Source organism: Myotis myotis, unplaced genomic scaffold (genome assembly GCF_014108235.1).
Source record: "Myotis myotis isolate mMyoMyo1 unplaced genomic scaffold, mMyoMyo1.p scaffold_m19_p_8, whole genome shotgun sequence".
Taxonomy (NCBI): Eukaryota; Metazoa; Chordata; class Mammalia; order Chiroptera; family Vespertilionidae; genus Myotis; species Myotis myotis.
In genome coordinates, this window is record NW_023416390.1 from 77043120 (window position 1) to 77067769 (window position 24650).

Below are 24650 nucleotides of genomic sequence, written 5' to 3' on the forward strand. Positions count from 1 at the left end.
ATTGCAGCGCTTGTGTTCAAGTCACCCTTATTTTACCTAATAATGGCCCCAGAGCACAAGAGTAGTGATGCCAGCCACTCAGATATGCCAAAGAGGAGCCAGAATGTGCTTCCTTTACGTGAAAAGGTGTGTGTAGAAAATCATAGTGCGTAGAGGGCTTGGTGCTGTCCTCGGTTCCAGGCATCCACTGGGCGTCTTGGAACGTGTCCCCGTGGATAAGGGAGGGTGTGTGTGAATCGGAACCTTATAACAGGCCATTTGTCTTGCTTTATATTTGTTTGGTTTTTCGGGCCCGCATGTGAAATGTGCTTGAATGACTTTAGGTGGGAATGCCACATAGCGCTTCTCTTTACATCCTCCCGCTTCATGCATTTTTAAGAAATGTTCAATTTGTTGAAAGGTCCTAAAAAAATTTAGTCTACTGACAAACATATTTTTCTTCTGAATGTTGCCAAAATCAGCATTTCCTATGGGAATTTTTCTATTTATACGGATTTCTTTCTGATCCTTTTAAAATTTTTTCCTACATTTGGCATTTTAGGCTATTTCTACTTTTGTTAATTAAGCTTTGCCAAATTAACTAAATTTGTCAATTGTCATTAAAAAACAAACAAGCACGTGTTTAACTGGAAAGTTTGTAACAGTTCTAATTAGATGGCTTTGAACAGCTTGTGACTGTTTTGGCGGTGTCAGCATTTTAAGGAATGTTAGTTTTATCTCCGCTCCAGCGCTCCGAGGCTGCGGCAGGAAGTCGGAGCTGGGGCAGAGAACAGGGGCCTTTCCCTGCGAAGGACAGACTGCGTGTGTTAGCGCATCACTCAGCTCCGCCTCAGCCCTGGAGAAGGGGAGGGAGAGGAGCGCCCGGGGGAAGACCAGGAGCAGAGGGTGAGCCTGAAGGGCAAAGAGGATAAACCGGGGCAGGAAGAGAGCCAGGAGGCTCGAGTCCCCCGGGTCCCCAGCTCCCAGTCTTCTTACCCCTGCCAGCCCAACACATTCAAAAGACTGTGAAGTCTATGAATGATTTTCGGAAAACCAATAAATATGGTCGGTGTGACAGATTGGTCTTCAGGGAACTGACCTAGAGCCTAACTTTAGTATGATGAGGGGCCCTGGGGACAAGAGGCCTGTGGTTAGGAAGAAGAGGAGGAGGGAAAGGAGAGAAAATTTTTGTGGATAGAATTTTTCTATTCATTTTTATATTTCCTGCATTCTTTCTCCCCTGGTGTTCACTGCCCTTCAGAATGGTATCTCATCTCTATCTCCCTCCTCTCTTCATCAGAATCCTCTTTCTGTTACATAACCCAGCTATTAGGATGAAAAGATCTGTGGAATCAGGATGGTGTTCTACCAGCATATACCAGAAGTGTGCTGGTTGTTAAATATCAAATATTTGGGTGATGATTGGTAACTAGCCACTTCCTCAGTCCCCTCCTGTGTGTAGGCCCTCACCTCACTACGGGGTCTCAGGGACCTCTGTGACCCGGCAGCACGGGGCCCCGCAGGCTCTGCTTTGACCCAATACTGGTCACTGCCCCTACTATAGCTGCTGTTAAACATTTAAATAATCACCTGCATGGCATTAATCCACACAAGTGTATGAGTCACAATTCTTCACCCATCCTAGAGAGATTTACATTTTTAAGACATTATTTGTTAACCCAAATGAAACTCGAATTTAAGTACAACTCAGATGAGAGCGAACATCCCAGGACCACGGGGAAGGGCACCTTTGCGCAGCCCAGGTGGCTGTCTCCTCAGGAGTCGTCCTTCCACCAGGGTCGCTGCCTCAGCCCGGGTCTGTTTTCTCAAGCTCGTTCATTTCTTCTCGTCTGAATGCACACGGCTTCTAATTCTCTTTTGACTTTGAGATGCTTTCATTTTCCTACATTGGCTTCCACTGAATGATAAAGTAGGTTGTCTCCAGATGGAAAGAGAGAAATGTGGACTCTATTAGTCTATGTTGTCATTTCCAAATAATTGAAGGCTGCTTCATTTTTGCCACCATCATCTGAGGGATATTCCTTCCTTTAGCTATAGCTGTGGTAAACTGGGCCCTTCCCCTACCCTCTTCAGGGACCTTTCCATCCTCTTTTGGCCCTTAATGGGTAATTAGCATCATCATTTATTCAGCCATTGTGTTCCTAGATCACTAGATGGCTTCCAAGGTCCTTTCTAAGTATATAACTTATACTCCATAGTATAATAAAGTATCCAAAGAGAAGCTTGGTGCATAAGTGATTCACCGTTGAGCAAAAGAAAGGACTGACTTAGCAAGTCCAGGTCCTGCTGAGGACAAGCCTTCCTTCTGCCTGATCTGCTTCCCTCTGGTCCTTCAGACAGCAGTTCTCTTCCACGTGGGAGCAGATTTCCAGATAGCTCCCAAGTCCCCACTCCTGCACTCTCTGTGCTCCTTGCCAGTTGTCTTCACGTAGTGGCTCTTAGTTCAGTGTCTCCCAGGTTTCCTCTCTCATTGGCCTCTTCCTGGCTGTCTGGCCTTCCTTACCTCCCCAGGGCTCATGTCTCTGCCCTGGCTCATAGCACTGCCTTTTCTGTCATGACCAAGCTCCAGTCCCTGGCCTTTGTCCGCTGGGCCTTCTAGGGCATCCTTCACCCAAAGCAGATTTACCTTTCAGACACCACATTGGCATTGGGAACAGTGGATGGCTGCCCTGGCTGGTTTGGCTCAGTGGCGAGAGCATCAGCCTGCGGACTGAAAGATACCCGGGTTCAATTCCGGTCAAGGGCACATGCCCGGGTTGTGGGCTCGGTCCCCAATGAGGGGCATGCAGGAGGCAGCTGATCAGTGCTTTCTCTCATCATTGATGTTTCTGTCTCTCTTTCCCCCTCCCTTCTTCTCTGAAATCAATATAGAAATATATATTAAGAAAAAAGAACATAGGATGGTTGCTGGTTTGCTGCAAAAATAGTGTATGTAGTTGGAAAGGAGAGCTCTCCAGCACAACTGTGAAATTTCAAAGTATGCCCTCAAAATTCATAAACTGCATATTTATTAAATTCCAACATTGTGTGAAATATTTGTTTTCTTGTGGGCTAAAAAGTACAAATAAGAATCTGTCACAAATATATAAGAAATAATAGCCTTGTTTCCCACATCGTGCCTCATTGAAAAAATGGTAACAGCAGGAAGTAAGTTGACGCAGGAACTGTGGCATTGGTGAAGTCTGAATTTGTCTCATCCAAGCCTCTTGTTTCTGAATATGCTAAAGGCCTGGTTTCTTAAAGCGAACACACCTCACATTTGATATTTATTTAATATGTATTTTAGAATTCAAACCACTCTGTAAACGTTATTAACTAGTCTGCATAATAGCCTAATGATAAGAATCAGAGGCAGCCTCATTGTCATGGAGACATTCAGATATCTCTGTCATCGCTTACATCACATAGTGCTATTACTAGGCAGTTGTCTTGTTTGCCTCTGTGACTTCAAGTCACTCAGTAATAATAATTAACATGTGGTAGTAATCATAATAATTAACCGAGTGGTTATTCCGTGCAGTCACAGTGCTACACCATGAGGCAGATACTGCTAACACGTCCCACTAACGCTCAGAAAGGTTAAGTTGGCTGCCACAGTCAGTATGTGCAGAGCTGGGATTGAGCCCATGCCTCTCTGCTCTAAACTCTACTTTCATTTCCTTGCCAAACTATACTAGAGGCATTAGAACCATTGTACTGTAGACCCTCGATTACTTGTGGAATGCATAGGACATGAAACACTTCATTTTGGCTTAGCCAGTGTATATGGAATGTGTACTACACATAATACATTCAAAGATAATTCATTATATATAAAATGTTTATATATAAATATTTATTAAGATTATGTGAAATGCAAATCAAAACCACAGCGAGATACCACTTCACACCCAGAAAAATGACAAAAATTAAAAAGTCAGACAATAAGTGTTGGCAAAAATGTAGAGAAATTGGAGCACCCATCCATTGCTGATAGGAATGTAAAATGCAGCCATTTTGAAAAACAATCTAGCAGTTCCTTAAACTAGTAAACATAGCAGTTCCACTTCCAGTGAAATTAAAAAATGTCCACACACACTTGCCGAAACCGGTTTGGCTCAGTGGATAGAGCATCGGCCTGCGGACTGAAGGGTCCCAGGTTCGATTCCGGTCAAGGGCATGTACCTGGGTTGCGGGCACATCCCCAGTAGGAGATGTGCAGGAGGCAGCTGATCGATGTTTCTCTCTCATCGATGTTTCTAACTCTCTATCTCTCTCCCTTCCTCTCTGTAAAAAATCAATAAAATATATTTTAAAAAAAAGTTTGTACTTGAATATCATAGCAGCATGATTCATAATAGCCAAAAAGTTAGACCAGTTCAACTGTTCATCAGTTGATGAAAGAATAGTGCTGTGTATCCACGTGATGGACTATTCCTCGGCCATGAAAAGAAACAAGGTCCTGGCACATGGCTACAGTATAGAGGAACCCCTGAAAACATTATGCAGGTGAAAGGCCCCATCTTGGCTGGTTCTGTTTAGAAGAATTAGCCAGATAGGCAGACCCACAGAGAAAGAGTAGAGTAGTGGGAGACAGGCCTTGGGGTCCGCGGGGAGGGACTGGCTGCTTCAGTGGCATGGGGTCTCCTTGTGAGGGTGATGAAAATGTTTTCTAATTAAACAGTGGTGATAGTTGCCTAATTCTGAATATGCTAAAAAAAATCACTTGAATGGACACTTTAAAAGAGTGAATTTGATAATTAAACTATCTCATTAGAGCTCTTATGTGTAAAAGGATGTTTGCTAGGTGCAAAGGTAAGGAAAACTGCTAGCTTTCCTTTGGAGCTTCCTCCAATTGAGAGAGAGTATTGTAAGCACGTCGTTTTAATGTAATGTGACACATGTGAGAACAGATATGTGAGGAGGGCTCCGGGCACACCGGACGAAACAAATGGCTGCCCGGGGCAGTGGGAAGTTTTCCTTCGGAAGTGGATTCTGAGGATGGGCTCAGAGAGGAGTTCTAGCTCAGGCAGAGGGAGCCCCAAAGCACCGTGACATGAACAGACGTCGGTGTTTCTGGGAACGCTATTCCATGTGAACGTGCGGGCAGAGGGCACACGGGGAGGGAGTCACAGGAGAGGAAGCCCGAAACTGCAGTCAGGCGGAAGCCACACAGGCCGTGCCCGGCAGTTGGACATTATCCCGGTAACAGCAGGGTCATTAGAGGTTTTTATTTTTTTCCCCACTGATTTTTTTTTTTTTTTTTTTTAAGAATAGTTCATTGATTTTTAGAGGAAGAGTAAGCAAGGGAGAAGAGAGAATCATGGGTTGGCTGCCTCCTGCACGCCCCCTACTGGGGATCAAGCCCACAACCCAGGCATGTGCCCTGACTGGGAATCTAACCAGCAATTTCTCAGCCCATAGGATGACACCCAGCCAACTGAGCCACACCGGCCAGGGCTCATCAGAGGCCTTTAAGCAGATGAGTGTCGTGATCAGATTTCCGTTTTCAAAAGGGGCAGTGTGGGAAATGAATCCTAAGAGGGGACAAGTTCTTGGAGGCAGTGGTACTTGGGGAACCGATTCTTTTCCTGCCTCCCTCCCATCCAGTTCCAGGCCAGCCGCTCCCTCGCGGCTTTCTGCCCTACCCCTGGAGGAGGAGCTGTTGGTCTGAATTTTCAGAGCCTGAGAACTTGGTTGGGCCACAGTTCAAAGTTAATGGGCTTCTGTCCTCTGCACCTGTGTGTCCACAGGGCCTGTCCGGCCCCACAGCCTTCTCCACTGCTGGATGTGGGGGGAATGGCGGGAAGTCTAACTGTGGCCGTCAGATGGTTTTTGTAATACACCTTGTACTGAAATTTTACTGTGGTGCTCTCAGGTACGCGGGTCTATTGATAAAGCCAGTTCTTTCTTACTGGTAAGGTTATTACTAAATAGAAGTGTCCTTGTCAGGGATTCCCAAATGGGATTTGGGGTAGTAAACATCCTGAACTCCTAACAGTGGCAGTGGTGATAGAGTGAAAGAGAAAAATTTCACGCCCACCAGGGATAGAATCAATACAGGGAGGCCTGTGTGGCACCCTGGTTAATAGCATCGTGTTCAGGAAGGGAGAGGGGATTGAAACAGCCACGAGCGGAGGCATGTAAGCAGGTGAGGGGAGGGCCAGCTGGAGTGGTAGGAAGTGACCCAGTTCTGTCTACGGCGGGAGGATCCATAGCAGAGCCTTCAGGGCTCACCGGGTAAGCAGTGGAGCCAGGAGACCGAGGGCAGGAGAGGAGCTGGCTTACAGGTGGCGTGAGGAGTCCATGTGCGACCTTGAGTGTGAGGAGCCTCTGAAGCACTCAGCTGACATCCAAGAGGCATATGGACGTCAGGCCTAGACCTTAGGGAGAGACTGTGGCCCGTGGGCTCTGAACGACTTACCCCGCGTCCCATTCCAGCGCTCTGTGCGTGATATTAGGTAACGTTTTGCTGTAAATTCTAATTGTCCTTGGAAGAGAGCCACCCCCAAAGACATTTGCTGCACTGCTCTTGATGTCATCTTTAGAAATAAGTAATAACATTGTTCACTTTTACCCTTTTTTAAACCAGAGCGTTTTATTTTGTTTGTTTTGTTTTCTCTTTGCCCACAGAGAAAAACTTGCGCCTAAGAGTTGATCACTGTCACAGTTTTAACTACATTGGGAATGAACATTTTGCAAAGTCTGAAAAATTCAGTCATTATTTTTAGGAGAATTAAAAAATGTATTTTCCGTTTGATGATGAGACGACGTTTGTCACTCTATGTCCCCTGACTTGATCATAAATGGTAGAGAAGGCCCTTGTCTTAGTGCCAGTCCCAGTCATCAGTCATCAGCCATTCAGGAGACCAGCACATGTCGAGGTCCCTCGTTCGTAACACAGCAGTTTCGTCAGTTCTTTTAGGATCGTCAGTATTGTGGTGAGATGACTGACACAAGGCAGTGACGGTTTCTACCAGAGCTGTCCTGGGATCAGTCTGTTCAGCCCGCCCTCAGCGTCTCTGCTGGCGGTGTGTGCTGAGCTGGACTCGCACCAGGCTTTGAAGTGCTTTATTGCTTTTTTATGAGTTTTACTAGATTTTCTTTTCCTCTCCTTCGGTTCTAGCAACTGACTTAATCTGATCATCGTGGCCAGAGGCTTTGTCTCTAAAGACCAGTGGTTTACCACGCTGTAAAACAGAGCAGATGTATCAGTCCCTGCACCTTTCAGAGAAAAGCGTGCACTTTGTCACATTAAGCATTTTGCAGTTTTTATGCCCAGCACTTCTCACCAAAAGCAGTATTTTTTCTTTTGTTTTTCAAAAACAATTGGACAAAAGACAGGAACACAATAACTGGGTGTCAGCAATATGACTGAAGAGAGGAACATGCCCTTCCATTTTCCACATTGCTTATGACACGGGCGTGTTGACTTAACGATATTTCCCCAAAGCCTTTGGACAAAAATTACTGCAAACTCAGGTCACTCCTCCTATTTAGAAACACCTAATGTAAGTTTCCTATCACATTAAAGGGCCACTTAAAATCGTTACTTCTCTACAAGGACCGTCATGATGAGCTAGGACATTTGTGAATAAGTTGTTACTATAATGTCTCTTATTGAGGCAAGAAGGTAGTTATAAAAGAAAGACTTTGTAGCTTGCTCTCGCTATTAAGTAACAAAGCTTTCCTAGGCCATAAAAATATTTTGACTTCCTGTGTTCCTGCTTTTCTTTACCACTGAGAAGTGCTGTAATATTATTAAGTCAGTAATTTTTGAATGTCGACCTGCCGCCGCAGTGAGGGTGCTGACTATGTAACCATCAGTGTTGCGGCGAGACCGAGAGAGCTTGCTCCTGCAGGGGGTCATGTTATTGTGAAACCTAATATTTCTGAAAAACCTGTTTATTTGGGGAGTGTTCTGTTTACAGTTATTTTTTTTTAAACTTTTTTCTCAGATGCAGTCTTCAGTGGATCCATGATCACTTTTCAAAAATTCATTTAAATTTTAAAAGAAAAGCTATTAGAAGCAGCTTAACAGATATAGGAATTTTGCGTTCATGTTTAGTATCTGTGCCTACAAATCTTGCTCGAGGTCACTTCCTTCTTGTATTAACCAGACATGTCCCCAGTGGGCGCTCCAGGAAGAGCTGTTGGTGACCTGTCCCTGGAGAGGGCCTCCCGTCATCCAGGAGAGGGTTTTGTTTTAGGCTGACGTACGTGACACCTTTGAGTCCTGCCAGCACAGTAGTGTCTCCTGAGTCCCCTCACCATTGCAGCCCAGGCACTTTCTTCTACTCACCTCATCAACGGTTTCCCTTTGGGACGCATGAGCACTCCCCTGTCACTGGCTCTTATGGGAAGCTGTTCAGAGCCCAGTTACAGCGATAGGCAGGTGAGCTAAGTGAGCATCTTTCACGCCTGCACGGAAGTTACTGTGTCTTGGCATTATTCAGGTGTGTTTTTTTTAATTATTTGAGATCAGCTAGAGGGATCCTCATTATTTAAGAGAATGTATGCATTTGTTTCCTCTTAAAAAGAGTTCACCACCCATGTGTACATTCACGTATGATCCTTCAATCTCTCGTTATCTCTAGAAAAATAAGGAAAGAAGTGGAACTACTTGAACCATGTGTGCATCTTCAGGTATTTTATTCTAATCCAGTGCCTTTTTAAATATATATATATATATAATTGATTTCAGAGAGGAAGGGAGAGAGAGAGAGAGAGAAACATCAATGAGGAGAGAGATTGGCTGACTCCTAAATGCCCCCTACCGGGGATTGAGCCTGCAACCTGGGCATGTGCCCTGACTGGGAATCAAACCGTGACCACTTGGTTCATAGGTCAGTGCTCAACCACTGAACCACACCAGCCGGGCATAATCCAGTGGCTTTTAACCTCTGTTGGGGCCTGAATCCCTTTGAGACTATGGAGAAAACAAAGAACTGCTCTCAGAAAATACACATACAATACAACCTTTTCTAGTCAATCCCGGGCTTTCTCGGGCTCACTGAAGGCTGTTCAAGGTCTAGTGAGAGGCCCATGAATCTCAAATTGAGAACTTGTATTCAGTAAACCTGTGACTCTTCTTGTTCCCATCCAACATGGACAGTTCTCACTAGGACGTGTCAGAGATTTTCTCACCTGTTTCTCAGTCATAGCTCAGTGTCAAAGAAACCTTGTCAGCCAGCTTCCTGCTCAGAGGCTACAATCAGAAAACAGAACTGGTGATATGGATCAGTTTCTTTTTATTCTTTTTATCTATTTATTTATTTATTTATTTATTTATTTATTTATTTATGTTTCTTTCTTGATTAAGGTATTACATATGTATTCTTATCCCCCCATTGCCCCCCCCCCCCACCTCCCTATTTATGCCCTCAGCCCCCTGGTGTCTGTGTCCATTGGTTGGGCTTATATGCATGCATACAAGTCCTTTGGTTGATCTCTCCCCCTTACCCCACCCTCCCCTACCTTCCCTCTGAGGTTTGAGCATCTGATTGATGCTTCTCTGTCTCTGGATCTGTTTTTGTTCATCAGTTTATGTTGTTCATTATAACTGAGGATCTCGGAAGAAGTTTTTATTCTCTTATGCCTCACAGCTTCTGGCAGCCCCATGGCCAGGGCCCTAACTTGTAACATTCACTCTCTGTAACTACATTCATCATTGTCTAATTTAGCCACCATAACATTAGCTGAAGTCATTGTTACAGATTAATCTCATCCTTTCCTTTTTTCTAAAATTATGTTCTGTGTATCCTTGGTTTCCTGAGATGATATAAAATGACTCCCTTTCTGCCTGCCCACTCCTTTTCTGAAATTTACATGCTACAGCCTCAATTTATGATTAACCAAGTGGCTGTAGTTTCAAAATAGCACCTATACTGATTGCTCCCAGGCACTGTGAGTACACCTGAGCAGCGCAGGGGGGCGACTTCAATTTCTGATCACCCCCAGTCACTGCTAACCTTGACTTTCAACCCGCCTCTAGCAGAGAATGAGAATTTTTCAAATGCTAATTTTCAAAATTAGTCATTCCTTAACTAGTAAAAGAAGTTCTTTTAAAAATAGCTTAATTAAATAGCTTAATTGAAGAGATCAACTATAAAAGCTGATATTTTAAGGCCCTGAGAATTTTCTTAGGTTTTGTTTTGTGTTATTGGAGAGAGGGTTGCTTTTTAAAAAACAAATCTGAAACAGTTTTGTTTCATTTTATCTTTTAGTGGAGAGATGGAGAAATTAAAATGTTTTTATAGAAACAAATTATTTAAAATGTAGAATGAGACAAAAGTTTTGTTTTTATTTAAACATTATTCAGTATAAGTAACAATAGCCTATTATTGTATACTAGAGGCCCAGTGCACGAATTCATGCACAGGTGGTGTCCCTCAGCGTGGCCGGTGATCAGACCCCTCAGCTGATGGGGGCTGTCTCGCTGAGTCCAGGGGGAGGGACCGCAGGAGGTTGTCTGGCCTTGGAAGGTTGGCTGTGGGAGCACACTGACCACCAGGGGGCACCTTCTATGTTGAGCATCTGCCCCCAGGTGGTCAGTGCACATCAAGCAACTGGTCGTAATGGTTGCTTAGGCTTTTATATAGAGAGAGATTTTGTTTGTTTTTTTGGTATTTCATATTTATTTATTTAGCTGTTTTATTTGCTCTTCTTTAAAAATGTCTTTAAAATTTTATCTAGGAAGAGAACCAGTTGAGGGAGGGGTTAAGGCAGTATATTGAAAACAAGCACGTTAGGGGAAAGACTCCTTAATAATGATGAAGTGCTTGGTACCCATCTTCTCCCATCCAAGTACTAACCAGGCCCAACCCCACTCAGCTCCCAAGATCAGATGATATGGGGACGTTCGAGGTGGTATGGCTACAGACATAGCACCCTCTGATCGACTCCTGGGTCCCTTGTAGCCAGCACTGCATCCTCCGGGCAGGAGCCTGGAGGACCCCTTTCTGGAGAAACTGGACTAAGAAGCAACAGCGGAGACTGAATGGGACCCCCAGGCAGTCACTGCTGACCCCAGTGAAGTTTCCCACATGGAACTTCCAACAGTAGCATTTTAGTGTCTTATTTTTCAATATGAATGGACAGCAGGGCTACTGGGTGTGAAAGGAAGCCACTCAGATGAAACAGAAACCAAAACAAGCATGTGAGCCCAGATAGGGGTAGAAAAGAAACCGACAATGCAATGAGCTGAAGGAAACTTTAAAAAACACCACAACTGCCATTGATATTCACAGAGAAGAAAAAGAATGTCTTGTACCCATGAAACAAGAGCAAGGAGGGAAAAATCAGAGAACAAGGAAACGCTCTTAGAAATTGAACCTGTATCTTAGGAAGGACTAATTCAGCAAGGATGGAAAGGAAAATGAGGAAATCACACAGAGTAGAACAAATAGAAATGGTAAAATGTGAGAAAAGGTGAAGAAAATCATATGATCAGTTCCGAAGCTTTTTGCCTAATAGGAATTACAAACAGAGGACATAGAGGAAGAAAAAAACTATAAAAAAATTTCCCATAGCTGAAGGACTTGAGGTTTTCTGATTGAAAGCACCCACTAAGCACTTAGTAGAATGAATGGAAAACCAAAGTACACATACACTAAAGCCACTACTCTCCTGATTTCCTACCTTTTTTACTGTTCCCTTTCTGTTTTCTTCTCGGTATCTCTTCCTCATTCCAGCCTTCATGCTGCTCCTCTGCTTTCTCTGTGTGGCTTTCCCCTTTCCTCACTTCCTGCCCCCTCCACTTGTGGTGACATCCAGTCCTGTGACGTTAGCGACTTCTCTATGCCAGTGTTCCCGGATGGGTAAACCCAGCTGGCTCTTCCAGACCTGTTTCCTGACACTTCCCCCTCCCCACACTCCATACCCCAGTGCCCCCAGTCCCCACACATGTCAAAAAGTGGGCTTATTTCCTTTTCTCTTTGTGCCTTCTAATGAGCCCCGTTCCTTTCTGTGCTCCCTATTACAGTAACTGAGAATGTCATCACCACAGTGTTGCACATCATAAACGAGGAGGCTCGGGTCACTCTGGGCCCTTCCATCCACCTCATCCCTCCCATTCAATCACTGTGTCCTATCAGACCTTCTGGTGATAAGCCCCTGTGTCCTGAGTTCCCAGGCAACCCTTCTGTTCCTTCATTCTTATGTAGGGAGGGACAGCAAAGGTCATTGGACATCTGAGGAGAAAATCTGTAGCTAAAAAAGTGAACAAAATGATACAAAAATTTATCCTAAGGATAACTTTTTAGAAACTCCACTTAGTAGCCTCAGGTTTGAAATAATATTGCCAATATGAGTAAAATCAATAACATGAAAAAGGAACAGGGAAGAAGAAGGAACTTTTAGAAATTAAAAATATTACTGCCAAAATAAAAAATTCTCTAGAAGGTTCGAAAGATAAAATAGAGGAAACCTCTGCCCTGACAGGGTGCCTCAGTGGGTTGGAGCACCGTCCTGTATACCAAAAGGTCAAGGGTTTGGGGGGCATGTACAGAAGGCAACCAACTGATGTGTTCTCTCTCTCTCTCTCTCTCTCTCTCTCTCTCTCTCTCTCTCCCCCCCCCCCTCAAAAATCAATCAAAACATCCTTGGGTGAGGACTTTATATATATACACACACACATACATATACAGGAAAACTCCAAGAGTTTAGAAAGTAAAAACACCAAAAAAGGGAAATATTAGAATAAAAGATATAGATGTCTCGGCCCTAAGTTTTGCTAACAGGAATTCCAGAAGAGAGAAGGAATGGAAGAAATTATCAAAGAACAATGGAAATGTCCAAGAGCTAAAGATAATACTGTTCAAAACTGAGGAATCCCGAGTGCTGAGCAGAAGGCATGTAGATGGAACTGGAGAGCATTATGCTAAGTGAAATAAGCCAGCCAGAGAAAGATGAATACCACATGATCTCACTCATTTATGGAATATAATGAACAACATAAACTGATGAACAGAAACAGATCCAGAGACAGAGAAGCATTGATCAGACCGTCAAACCTCAGAGGGAAGGTAGAGGAGGGTGGGGGTAAGGGGGAGAGATCAACCAAAGGACTTATATGCAAGCATATAGGCCTATCCAATGGACACAGACAACAGGGGGGTGAGGGCATGAGTGGGGGGGATGGGGGATAATGTGGGGATAAGGACACATTTGTAATACCTTAATCAATAAAAAATAAATAAAAACCACTATAATTCAGGTACAAAAAAAAAAAAAAAGAAACAGATATGGATGAGTAAGTGCAGACCATTGAAATGGTAGAACACCGGGGATAAAAGGCCTGGAAAGTGTCTAAAACAAGCAAAAAGCTTTCATCTATAAGGGAACAGCCTCACCCTCATCGAATGTTGGAAAAAGTAAAGGGATGTCTTTAAACATTTAAGAATCGTTTGCCCAGTGAAACTACTGACTAAGGGTTAGGACAAAACCAGCTACTTCCAGACATGCAGAGACTCGGAGAGCTGACCTCCACCTTAAAATCCTCATCACTTCACTAGCAATAGCTGATCAAATCTGTTCATGTTTGCTGAACATTTGCTAATATTTTCAAAATCCTGCGAGGCCATTTGCAGTCCTATTATATGGGTAGAACATTTTCTTTAATTTTTTTTATCTTTGTTCCCTCATTTCTTTTTTAAACCCCAAACTCTATTAAATCTGCTAATTTCTCTGCTTTTCTCCATCCTTTTCTTATAATTTCCTTTGTGCGTTGTTTTAAAAAATTTGTCTCATCATTAATTATTTCATTTTTATATTTTTATCTAAAATCTATAACTTCCACAAGTAATTAGACAATTATTTTATAGTATGTGAAAATGTATACTAGTAGGAAAGCAACTAAGATGGCGGCATAGGTAAACACCGGGAAATTGTCGCCTCACACAACAATCGAAAATTACCGCAAAGGACTGAGCAAACATCATCCAGAACAACAGGAAGGCTGGCTGAGTGTAAATTCTACAACTAGAAGGAAAGAAAAGCACGCTGAGAGCCAGAGGAGCTGCGGAGGTGAAGTGCAGAGGTACGGCGGCTCGCGCGTGCGCGAGGAAAGGGGGTAGCACCTGAGGACGCGGCTGTCTTTTTGAATCACAGGCTCCTGACTGCTCTGAACTCCGGTTCCGGGAAGTCTCTGGGGACCCAGGTCTCATACGGGGAGAGGCTGGTCTGTCCGGCAGCGGGCGAACTTGAGGGCGGCTTTCCCTCAGAGGTGCTTGCAGCCGTTACCGGGACACTGAGACGCGTGACTCCGGGCGGAGAATCGGCCATAGCTGCTTCTCCGCCCTTTGACTCCCTGAGACCCCGCCCCACCCAGGCTGCGGCAGAGGCTTTTGCATGTGAATGTACCTAACTGCAGCCGAACCAGGCAGACCCTGAACTTCCAAGAGAAGGCCCAAGGCCCCGCAGCGGCTTGCATTGATTCACAGCTGAGCCTCTTCGTGGCTCCTGCTGTGTGGCCTCAGGCAGAAGCTGAATTAGCACCTCCTTAGATCCAGGAGCCACTGTACCCAGTGGTCAGAGGGGGTCCATCCAGACTGCAACTCCTCAGATCCATAAGGGACACACTCAGGGAGCAGACTCAGTGAGCACCAAAGCCCCACTGAAGCAAGTCTTGCCCCAGAAGGGTGTCTTCAGCACAGAAGTTCTCCCACTTTAGACACAGCTGATTCTCACAGCCAATTGGCCTGGAGGTCAATTCCTCCCAGTGATTCTACAACAACCAAGGCACCAAGAGTGCACCAAGAGTGTCCACCCCAGGAAACTGGGGAGGCTGAGCTACTGGGCCCTACAGGACACCTGGCGCACAGGGCCACTCTATCAACACAGGGAAGCTGCCAAAATGCGGAGACAAAGAAACAGGTCACAAATGGCAGAAATGGAGGAAAGCAAACGATTGGATATAGAGTTCAAGGCCACGTTTATAAGGTTTTTCAAGAATTTTATGGAAACCGCCGATAAATTTAATGAATCCCTCAATAAGTATAGGGAGACCATGGAGGACATGAAAAAGGACCAACTAGAAATTAAGCATACATTGACTGAAATAAAGAATAATTTACAGAGATCCAGCAGCAGAAAAGAGGATCCCAAGAATCAAGTCAAAGATTTGAAATACAAAGAAACAAAAAATACCCAACCGAAAAAGAAAAAAGAAAAGAGATTCCAAAAATATGAAGATAGTGTAAGGAACCTCTGGGACAACTTCAAGCGTACCAACATCAGAATTATAGGGGTACCAGAAGGAGAGAGAGGGCAAGATATTGAAAACCTTTTTGAAGAAATAATGACAGAAAACTTCCCCTACCTGGTGAAAGAAATGGACTTACAAGTCCAGGAAGCGCAGAGAACCCCAAACAAAAGGAATCCAAGGAGGACCACACCAAGACACATCATAATTAAAATTCCAAGAGCAAAAGATAAAGAGAGAATCTTAAAAGCAGCAAGAGAAAGACAGTCAGTTACCTACAAGGGAGTACCCATATGACTGTCAGCTGATTTCTCAACAGAAACCATGCAGGCCAGAAGAGACTGGCAAGAAATATTCAAAGTGATGAATAGCAAGAACCTGCAACCAAGATTACTTTATCCAGCAAAGCTATCATTCAGAATAGAAGGTCAGATAAAGAGCTTCACGGATAAGAAAAAGCTAAAGGAGTTCATCACCACCAAACCAGCATTATATGAAATGCTGAAAGGTATTCTTTAAGAAGAGGAAGAAGAAAAAGGAACTCTTACCATTTGCCACAGCATGGATGGAACTGGAGAGCGGATAAATACCACATGATCTCACTCATTTGTGGAATATAATGAACAACATAAGCTGATGAACAAGGACTGATCCAGAGACGGAGAGGCATTGATTGGACTGTCGGGACTTGGAGGGAAGGTAGGGGAGGGTGGGGGTAAGGGGGAAAGATCAACCAAAGGACTTATATGCAAGCATATAGGCCTAATCAATGGACATGGACAACGGGGGGGTGAGGGCATGAGCGGGGGTGGGGGGTGGGGGGTAGAGGGTAACGTGGGGACAAGGACACATATGTAATATCTTAATCAATAAAAAATATATTAAAAAAAAAAAGAAAAAGAAAATGTATACTAGTAAATACCAGCCTCATAAGCTAAAAGTAGTACATTTTGGGGGAGGAACTTTTTTCCTATAATATCTGTTTTAATTTCACTAATACGGGAACAGCCTAAACCTTCCTACCTTCCATTTTTTTGGGGGGGTTAGGGGAAGGGGATTGAAATTTTTTAAAAAGTATGAATACATTATATGTGTGTGTGTGTGTGTGTTATAATCATAAAATTTGCAATTTGAACCATTTTGCGATTTACACATTGAAAAAGAGATAAAAAACGTGAGATGTCGCTGTTGTTAGAAAAGAAAACAAGATAATCATTAAAATGTGTCTGTTAAAGTAGTTGTGCTAATTCCTTGGTCAAGAAAAACAGTTAATTATGAAAAACGTATTTTTTATGAACATTGTGTTTATGGTTTGGGTGAAATACATTTCTCTAGGTTCTTGATTGGCCTGAAATATTTAAACACACAGCACCTCTTTCCCTGATTTGCATGTGGAACCCATAGTTTATGAAGTACATTTTAATTACATAAGTCCTGTCGCCCATTCACCTAACCTCTCCAAAGCTGGGTGTCCTCCTCTGGAATATGGGAAGACTCATAGTACCTGCCTCACACAGCAGGCGTGAGGATCACATGAGTGAATAGATGGGAAGTGCTTGGCACGTTGTAAATGCTAAAATAAAATAAGTCACACGCAGGGAGTGTATGGATGTGTGAATGGTATTCTGCATCTAGACATATATGAAGAGTCCCAGCAAAACAGGAATCATTCCCAACAAGGTACTCAAAAGAGAAAAGACAGGGCTCCTGAAAGCAGGTTGTCCAGCTGTTTCGTTGGGAAGCACATGCCAGATTGCTTGTTAAGTTGATAACTGTTTGTTTTTCCCAGTTTGAAAAAGAAAAACAGCACGATATCCGATCCTTCTTTTTACCAAAACCTAAAAAAAGGAACTCGGTGACCTCCTGTGATGACTCAAAGCTATTCCACGAGAAAAATACTGTAGTGCCACTAGGCCCTGGAAAAATACCTACAAGAGATACCACTGATTTTGAAAACAGTTTTGAACCTGAAGCTAAAAGACAGAAGTCAGTCACCCCCGATGACCGCGGCAGCCCCCCACAGGCGCAGCCGGCCTGGCCCCGGAAAACCACAACTCTAGCCCCGGCCACCGCCCCGGCCCCTCCCCACGGGGACTGGCATTGTGGTTTCTGCACCTACATCAACAACGCATTGCTGCCTTACTGTGAAGTGTGTGGGAATCCTCACGGCAGCGCTGGTGAGTACACGGGCACCGACAGGGGTGTTTCCAGATAGGGGTGTTTTGAGACCACGGCTGCTTCATAGGGCAGTGTGACTCGGCACTGCCTTCAGCTTTAAGCTGGAGGAACAGCTGCACATGTGAAGTGAATGTATCCCCTTGTGGAATGTGGAAAGCTCCTGGCTCCGTCAAGAATGTGGACCCCCAGCGTCTGTGGCCTGGCATTAATTTGGCACAAATGGACATTTCTGATTAATGCCAGCAGGATGTGAATTCAGTGGGCAGGAATAGAAGCTCTGTTGCTATGGCAGCAAATATGCCTTATAGTCATAGACCTGCTGTTTTCTTTACTCAGAGGATAATACTTGATTTTACAGAAATTATAGATTATTTTTATTCAAATAACAAAATAACCCAATGTCGCTTCTTTGTCTAGTAAAATATACGCTGGGCCATGTTTCTTGCATGACAATCATAGAAATTCCTCTCCAGATCTTTTTAAAGAACCGATTTGATATGTTTTATGAGTTTATTCTTTTTTAAAGCACGCTGTTTTAAAAGTAGACATCATAAACATACCTCAGAGTACGTTTTCATAGCATGAGATGACATTTCCTGATGCTTTGCTTTTGGAATGATTATTCATACCTGGTTGTCTTAAGAAAAAGATCACTCTATGCCTTTGTTGCCAGTTCTCCTGGGTGAGAGGTCATTTTTTATGGTAACTCAAATGCCAAGTTGACAGTTTTGGAACCTGGAAGAAGTCATTTTGTTTCATCAAGTGTAATAATTGTTCACATCTACTTTTCCATCATATGTGAATTCTTCAGAGTAGTAACATTAACAAAGACGCAGCTAAGTTGAAGCTGAAACTGCAGGTCCTTCTTGCCTGCCATGCTTCCCTCCGTCTTAGCTTTGATTTGAGAGAAAGTGTAATCAGTAGCTGAGTCTTTTCCTTTTTCAATTCTGGGTGTTCCTACCCAAACTGACAAGGCTGCCATCTGGGTGGTTATATTTGTAATGTGGACACCTGTTGTCTGTGAACTAAATTGGAACCACAAGCTTATCCCATATCATCTCTCTCACAATTTGCATTACCTCATTCAATTTCCAACTGCTACAGGCAATAAAAATAAAGTATCTTGTGACTACAAAGTAATGTCAGTTCACATTAAGTATGTAAGTTGAGCGATTTAGCAACAAAAATTATAATTTAATAGGGTTTTATAGTTCTGATTTCTCTTTGTGATGATACCAAGAGCAACAATGAATGTTTCTAGACCCATGATTTAATAAGCAAACTCCCAAGCAATCCAAACAAAAACAAAATACCTTTTGTGAACAAGCAACTATCTGTTCAAAGAGAAACATATATTCTACATAACAATGATATTACTGTATGTAAAAGTTATTAGGCTTATGTTACTGTAATTTGGTATAGTGATTTCCAATCTTAATTTGGATATACCCCAAAAGTATTGAACCACGGAATTATTTCTAATCCATCTAAACTTTTAAGTCCTTGCCTGCCATGTAACACTTTGAGGGTATGGTGGAATCCAAAAATCAAAGGAGCCGTCTTAGGATATTACATTCCTGTAGAGGTTGCTAATGCAGATTCTAGCACATTAGGTGAGATTTGGTACAGTGTACTAGTGAGCACTAATATTTGTCAAGTAGAGGCCCAGTGCACGAAATTCGTGCACCAGTGGGGGGAGGAGGTGTCCCTCAGCCCGACCTGCACCCTCTCCAACCTGGGAGCCCTCGGGGGATGTCCAACTGCCAGTTGCAATCTGGGACCTCTGGCTCCTAACTGCTCACCTGCCTGCCTGCCCTAACCACTCTGCCTGCCTGATCCCCCTAAATGTCCTCCCCTGCCAGCCTGGTTGCCCCTATTAACTTTTTTTTTTAATATTATTCCCTTCACACACACAATTGCTGTTGACTTCCTTATTGGCTTCTCCCTCTCAGACATTTTTCTCTCTCCTTTATGTAACACTTTTTCCTACTGACTCATCATTTATAAACTTTTCTTTTCTCCTTATTTCCTACTTCTGTTCCATCATCCTTCTTCCCATCTTTCTCCTACCCTCCCTCCCCATGTTCCTTCTTTCCTTAATCTTTACCCCTACCGTCCCTCCCCTTTTCCTTCCTTCCCACCTTAATTTTTTTCTTCACTTTCTCCCTCGGACCTGCTTTGCTCCCTCCCCCATTTCTTCCTTCTTCCCATTCTTTTAAGCTCTACCGGCTCCTCTTTAAAACGTTTCTTCCCTCCCCCTTTCTCATCCACATTCTTCTCTACTTACTTCCACTGTTTCAATATCTATCTACCTGCCTAATTATTCACTAGCATTTATCTTTTTTCTTTTCTGACTCCTACTTTTAAAATCTGTCCCCAGTACACAACTATACTTGATTTTCATTATAGCTCCTACAGTTCACTCACACATCCTCTTTCCTTCTTTAACTCTGCTCTCTACGGACTCCTTTATAAAGTTCTTCCCTTCCTCCTTCCCTTCTTAAAGCTTCCATTCGGGGGGGGGGGGGGTGGGGGGGGTGGGCGTTAACCCCCAGCCAGGTGTTCGCTGCCCGCCCCCCTTCCCCGGCCTCCCTGCTGCTGTCCTGCTCCCATTCCCTGCCTGGGATGCCGGGCCCAGCGAAAGTGGCCGAGGCCTGGGCACTGCTGCCACGAAGTAGGAGCACCTCCACCCAGAAGGCCTCGGACCATCCTCCACTCTGTCCCAGACCCGGGGACGCCTCCCCGCCAATGGCCGCCACCGCCCTCCTCCTGCACCTGGGCGGGGCTCCCTGCTCCACACCGCCCACGCCCCGCCCCTTGCCAGGTGCACCTGCTCCTCCTCCTCCTCCCTCATCCCCCAGTGGTCGTCACCCCCTTCCGCATGCAGTTTCCTTCCCTTTTTCATTCCTGCATCTCTTTCTTGTTCCCTTTCTGTATTTCTGTTTCTCCTCTCGGCCTGTGTGCATGCAGGCCTGCCTTCCTCTCCCTCTCCTCTCTTATCCCCACCTATCGTATCCTATCCTATCCCAGGCCTTGCAGCTGTCTGAGCAGAGGGCGGGGATGCAGCCTGCTGATCCGGTCGTGATGCTGTAACAGACAAATTTGCATATTCCTCTATTATTAGATTAGATGTGTAACACTTCTCTTGTGCCTTATTCTTAAAATTGATAGTTTACACTTGACATTTTACAGTTATACGCCCAGATTTCTCTCACTGGATTCAGATTGGATGTATCCAGTGGTCTCTAACATCTATCTCCACCTGGACGTCTAATGCAAGCATGTCAAACTCAAAGACTAACACGGGCCAGATAAACAAGTTTTAAGTTTATGTGGGCCGCAAAAAAACAAAGCTTCAATTTTCATAGAAACATAGGTTTATTTCAGTAGAGACATATGAATACAAAGGGCTGAAATAAATGAGTAATTGTTAACATAAAATAATAGAACATTTTAATAAAAATTAATATTTTTTCTTGAACATTAACTTACCAGACACTGAATAACTGCACAAATTAATAAGCATAACGCAAATCGACCTATTTTTCTTGTACTTCAAAAGCGAAATATTTCCTGTTGCGCACAACAAACAAGTCAGTCCAAGAGTAATGACATGGCAATTGGCTGCTAAATTATTTTCTGCTAGTATTAGTGGAGAGAAATGGTGCACCTGTGCATAAGGTGCGTAAGAGAAATGGATGCAACACGATTATAGTAATCAGTCATTAGTGAATGTTGTAGTTCATTATTAATAATTATATATAGCAGGATATTGTAAAAATTAAGTTATGAAATTTTTATTAAAACATTTCTTACATACCATTATATTGGCTGGGCTGCAAAAATATTCGTTGTGGGCAGCATGCATCCCGAGGGCCGAGAGTTTGACATGCTTGGTCTAATGGGTACCTCACGCTTAGCATGTCCAAAGTGTAATTGTTGATTCACCACCAATACCCAAATCTTCTCTTCCCCTATCATCCCTTTATCATGCTAAAAACCTAGACAGCATTCTTGATTCCTTTCTCTCTTCCCACACTTGATCCATCAGATTCTGCTGGTGTGGCCTCTAAAATATATCCTGATTCTGGCCACTTTATCTTATTGGTACCACCCACTGGAATCCACGGTTTTCTCTCTCTCATACCTCAGTGGCCTCTCTACTATTCTCCCTTGTGGCTCTTCTCAATACAGCAGCCAGCGTGAGCCTTTAAAGACTTAGGCCAGTGTCTTCCTTTGCCTAAAGCCCTCTACTATCTTCTAGCTACATGTAGAATCTAACCCAAGAATATAGACCCGGGGCCAGGCTTCCTAGACTCAGGGACACTCTCAGCTCAAATGAGGCTCTTCCTAGAGCTTGGCCCTGCTGACCATCCCCTTACTTACCTTCAGATAGAACCCTGTTTTATCTTAAAGGGCCTTATTCACTTGTTTGCCTGCTTATCGTCTACCTCTGCCACTTGGAATGGAATCTCCAGGGTGGGGGGACACATCTGTCTTGTCCTTGCTTCCCGTCCAGCACCTAGTGTAGAACTTGGCATTTAGTGTCTTCCAATACATGTTTCCAGAGGATGAGCAAACATTATTGACTTTGTTTCTTTCTATAAGAACTACTGTGACTTTTTTAAACTTTCCTTTTCAAACTTGGCTTAGAGTAAATAATGACTTTATCTAATGTATGTATAAATTATTTGTTTGATTTTTATAATACTACAAATAGATAGCCTACATTATACCCTGGATAAAAACAGAAATGAGGAAGATGATTCTCAGAAAGACACGTCCAAAAATGTTTGCACTGATTCTGACTGTGAAAAACGAGTTCTTGTACAGACAGAACCAGAACCGTTGGCTGAGAGCAAGGAGGAAATATCAAAAATCGAGAGAGAAGATGGACTCACGCCCCAGGCAGGTGATGGTAAGTTTGCTTCGATTTCCATTGTCCAAATAATACCCATGTGCTTAGACACATGATGCTGTTAGTAGATTTGTGATCACTGCCTGGTTCTGGGTTCTTCGTGTATTCATTTATATTAAAAATATAAGCCACACACTTAAACACCAGATGGCGGGGAGAGCAGAGCTGCTGGCACTCGGACATCACCAGAGCGCAAACCAGCACCTGGCTTCCCTGCTCCAGACCTGCTGCCCGCCTCAGCCCCCCGCTTCACACAGCGACCCAGTTCCCTTCACACAGTGACCCCGGTTCCCTTCACACAGTGACCCCGGTTCCCTTCACACAGTGACCCCGGTTCCCTTCACACAGTGACCCTGGTTCCCTTCACACAGTGACCCGGGCCCCTTCACACAGTGACCCAGTTCCCTTCACACAGCAGCCCCGGCCCCTTCACACAGCGACCCAGTCCCCTTCACACATGACCCGGTTCCCTTCACACAGCGACCCAGTCCCCTTCACACAGCGACCCAGTCCCCTTCACACAGCGGCCCGGTTCCCTTCACACAGCGACCCAGGCCCCTTCACACAGCGACCCGGTTCCCTTCACACAGCGACCCTGGCCCCTTCACACAGCGACCCCGGCCCCTTCACACAGCGACCCTGGCCCCTTCACACAGCGACCCTGGCCCCTTCACACAGTGACCCTGGCCCCTTCACACAGCAACCCTGGCCCCTTCACACAGCGACCCTGGCCCCTTCACACAGCGACCCCGACCCCTTCACACAGTGACCCGGTTCCCTTCACACAACGACCCCGGCCCCTTCACACAGCGACCCCGGTTCCCTTCACACAGTGACCCCGGTTCCCTTCACACAGCGGCCCGGTTACCTTCACACAGCAGCCCAGTTCCCTTCACACATGACCCGGTTCCCTTCACACAGCGACCCTGGCCCCTTCACACAGCGACCCTGGCCCCTTCACACAGCGACCCCGACCCCTTCACACAGCGACCCGGTTCCCTTCACACAGCGACCCCGGCCCCTTCACACAGCGACCCCGGTTCCCTTCACACAGTGACCCCGGTTCCCTTCACACAGCGGCCCGGTTACCTTCACACAGCAGCCCAGTTCCCTTCACACATGACCCGGTTCCCTTCACACAGCGACCCCGGCCCCTTCACACAGCGACCCTGGCCCCTTCACACAGCGACCCTTGCCCCTTCACACAGCGACCCCGTCCCCTTCACACAGCGACCCTGGCCCCTTCACACAGCGACCCGGTTCCCTTCACACAGCGACCCCGGCCCCTTCACACAGCGACCCCGGTTCCCTTCACACAGTGACCCCGGTTCCCTTCACACAGCGGCCCGGTTACCTTCACACAGCAGCCCAGTTCCCTTCACACATGACCCGGTTCCCTTCACACAGCGACCCCGGCCCCTTCACACAGCGACCCTGGCCCCTTCACACAGCGACCCTGGCCCCTTCACACAGCGACCCCGACCCCTTCACACAGCGATCCAGGCCCCTTCACACAGCGACCCCGGCCCCTTCACATAGCGATCCAGGCCCCTTCACACAGCGACCCCAGCCCCTTCACACAGCGACCCCGACCCCTTCACACAGCGATCCAGGCCCCTTCACACAGCAACCCCGGCCCCTTCACACAGCGACCCCGGCCCCTTCACACAGCGACCCCAGCCCCTTCACACAGCGACCCCGGCCCCTTCACACAGCGACCCTGGCCCCTTCACACAGCGACCCCGGCCCCTTCACACAGTGACCCCGGCCCCTTCACACAGCGATCCAGGCCCCTTCACACAGCGACCCCGGCCCCTTCACACAGTGACCTGGTTCCCTTCACACAGCGACCCGGGCCCAGCAACTGGATGGTGTGGATATTTGGGAGGTTCTTTGGGGCCAAATGGTAAGGTTGACAGATTAACAGCCATTAGCAGATAATTAATTCTTTACATATGAATTCCTTTTAAATGCCTACAACTAATTGGCAGATTTTAACTTTAGGGTTTGGGGTTTTGTGTGTTTTTGGTAAAGAAAATTTTTCTGAGGAACATAATTTCAAGACTGCATGAATCAAGTGATCACTTTGTTAAGGATGTAAATGTTGAATAACTATGTTGTATGCTGGAGACTAATATAATGTATATGAACTATAGTTTAATTTTTTATAAAAGACTATATGAATCATGACTGCACTTGGAGCCAACCACATAGTGTTTCAGATTTATTTACTTTTGGGTTGATTCCACTTATTATTTATAGCTGTGATAGTTGGCAAATACTAGTCTATATGTCATGCATCACTATCTTTTTGTGCCAGCTGGCAAGAGATTGTGAGTGCTTTGGGGTTATTTTCTTCGTTACTCAGTTTGT

General features: G+C 44.9%; 1 protein-coding gene across 1 annotated transcript in view; it reads left to right on the plus strand.

Annotated features, from left to right (window-relative positions):
• Positions 1–24650, plus strand: part of ZRANB3 (zinc finger RANBP2-type containing 3) — a 243488-nt gene that overhangs the window by 197056 nt on the left and 21782 nt on the right. The window contains exons 13-14 of the mRNA XM_036320667.1: positions 16971–17358; positions 22080–22277. Of these exons, the coding sequence (XP_036176560.1) occupies positions 16971–17358; positions 22080–22277 (586 nt within the window). The remainder of the gene's footprint in view (positions 1–16970; positions 17359–22079; positions 22278–24650) is intronic.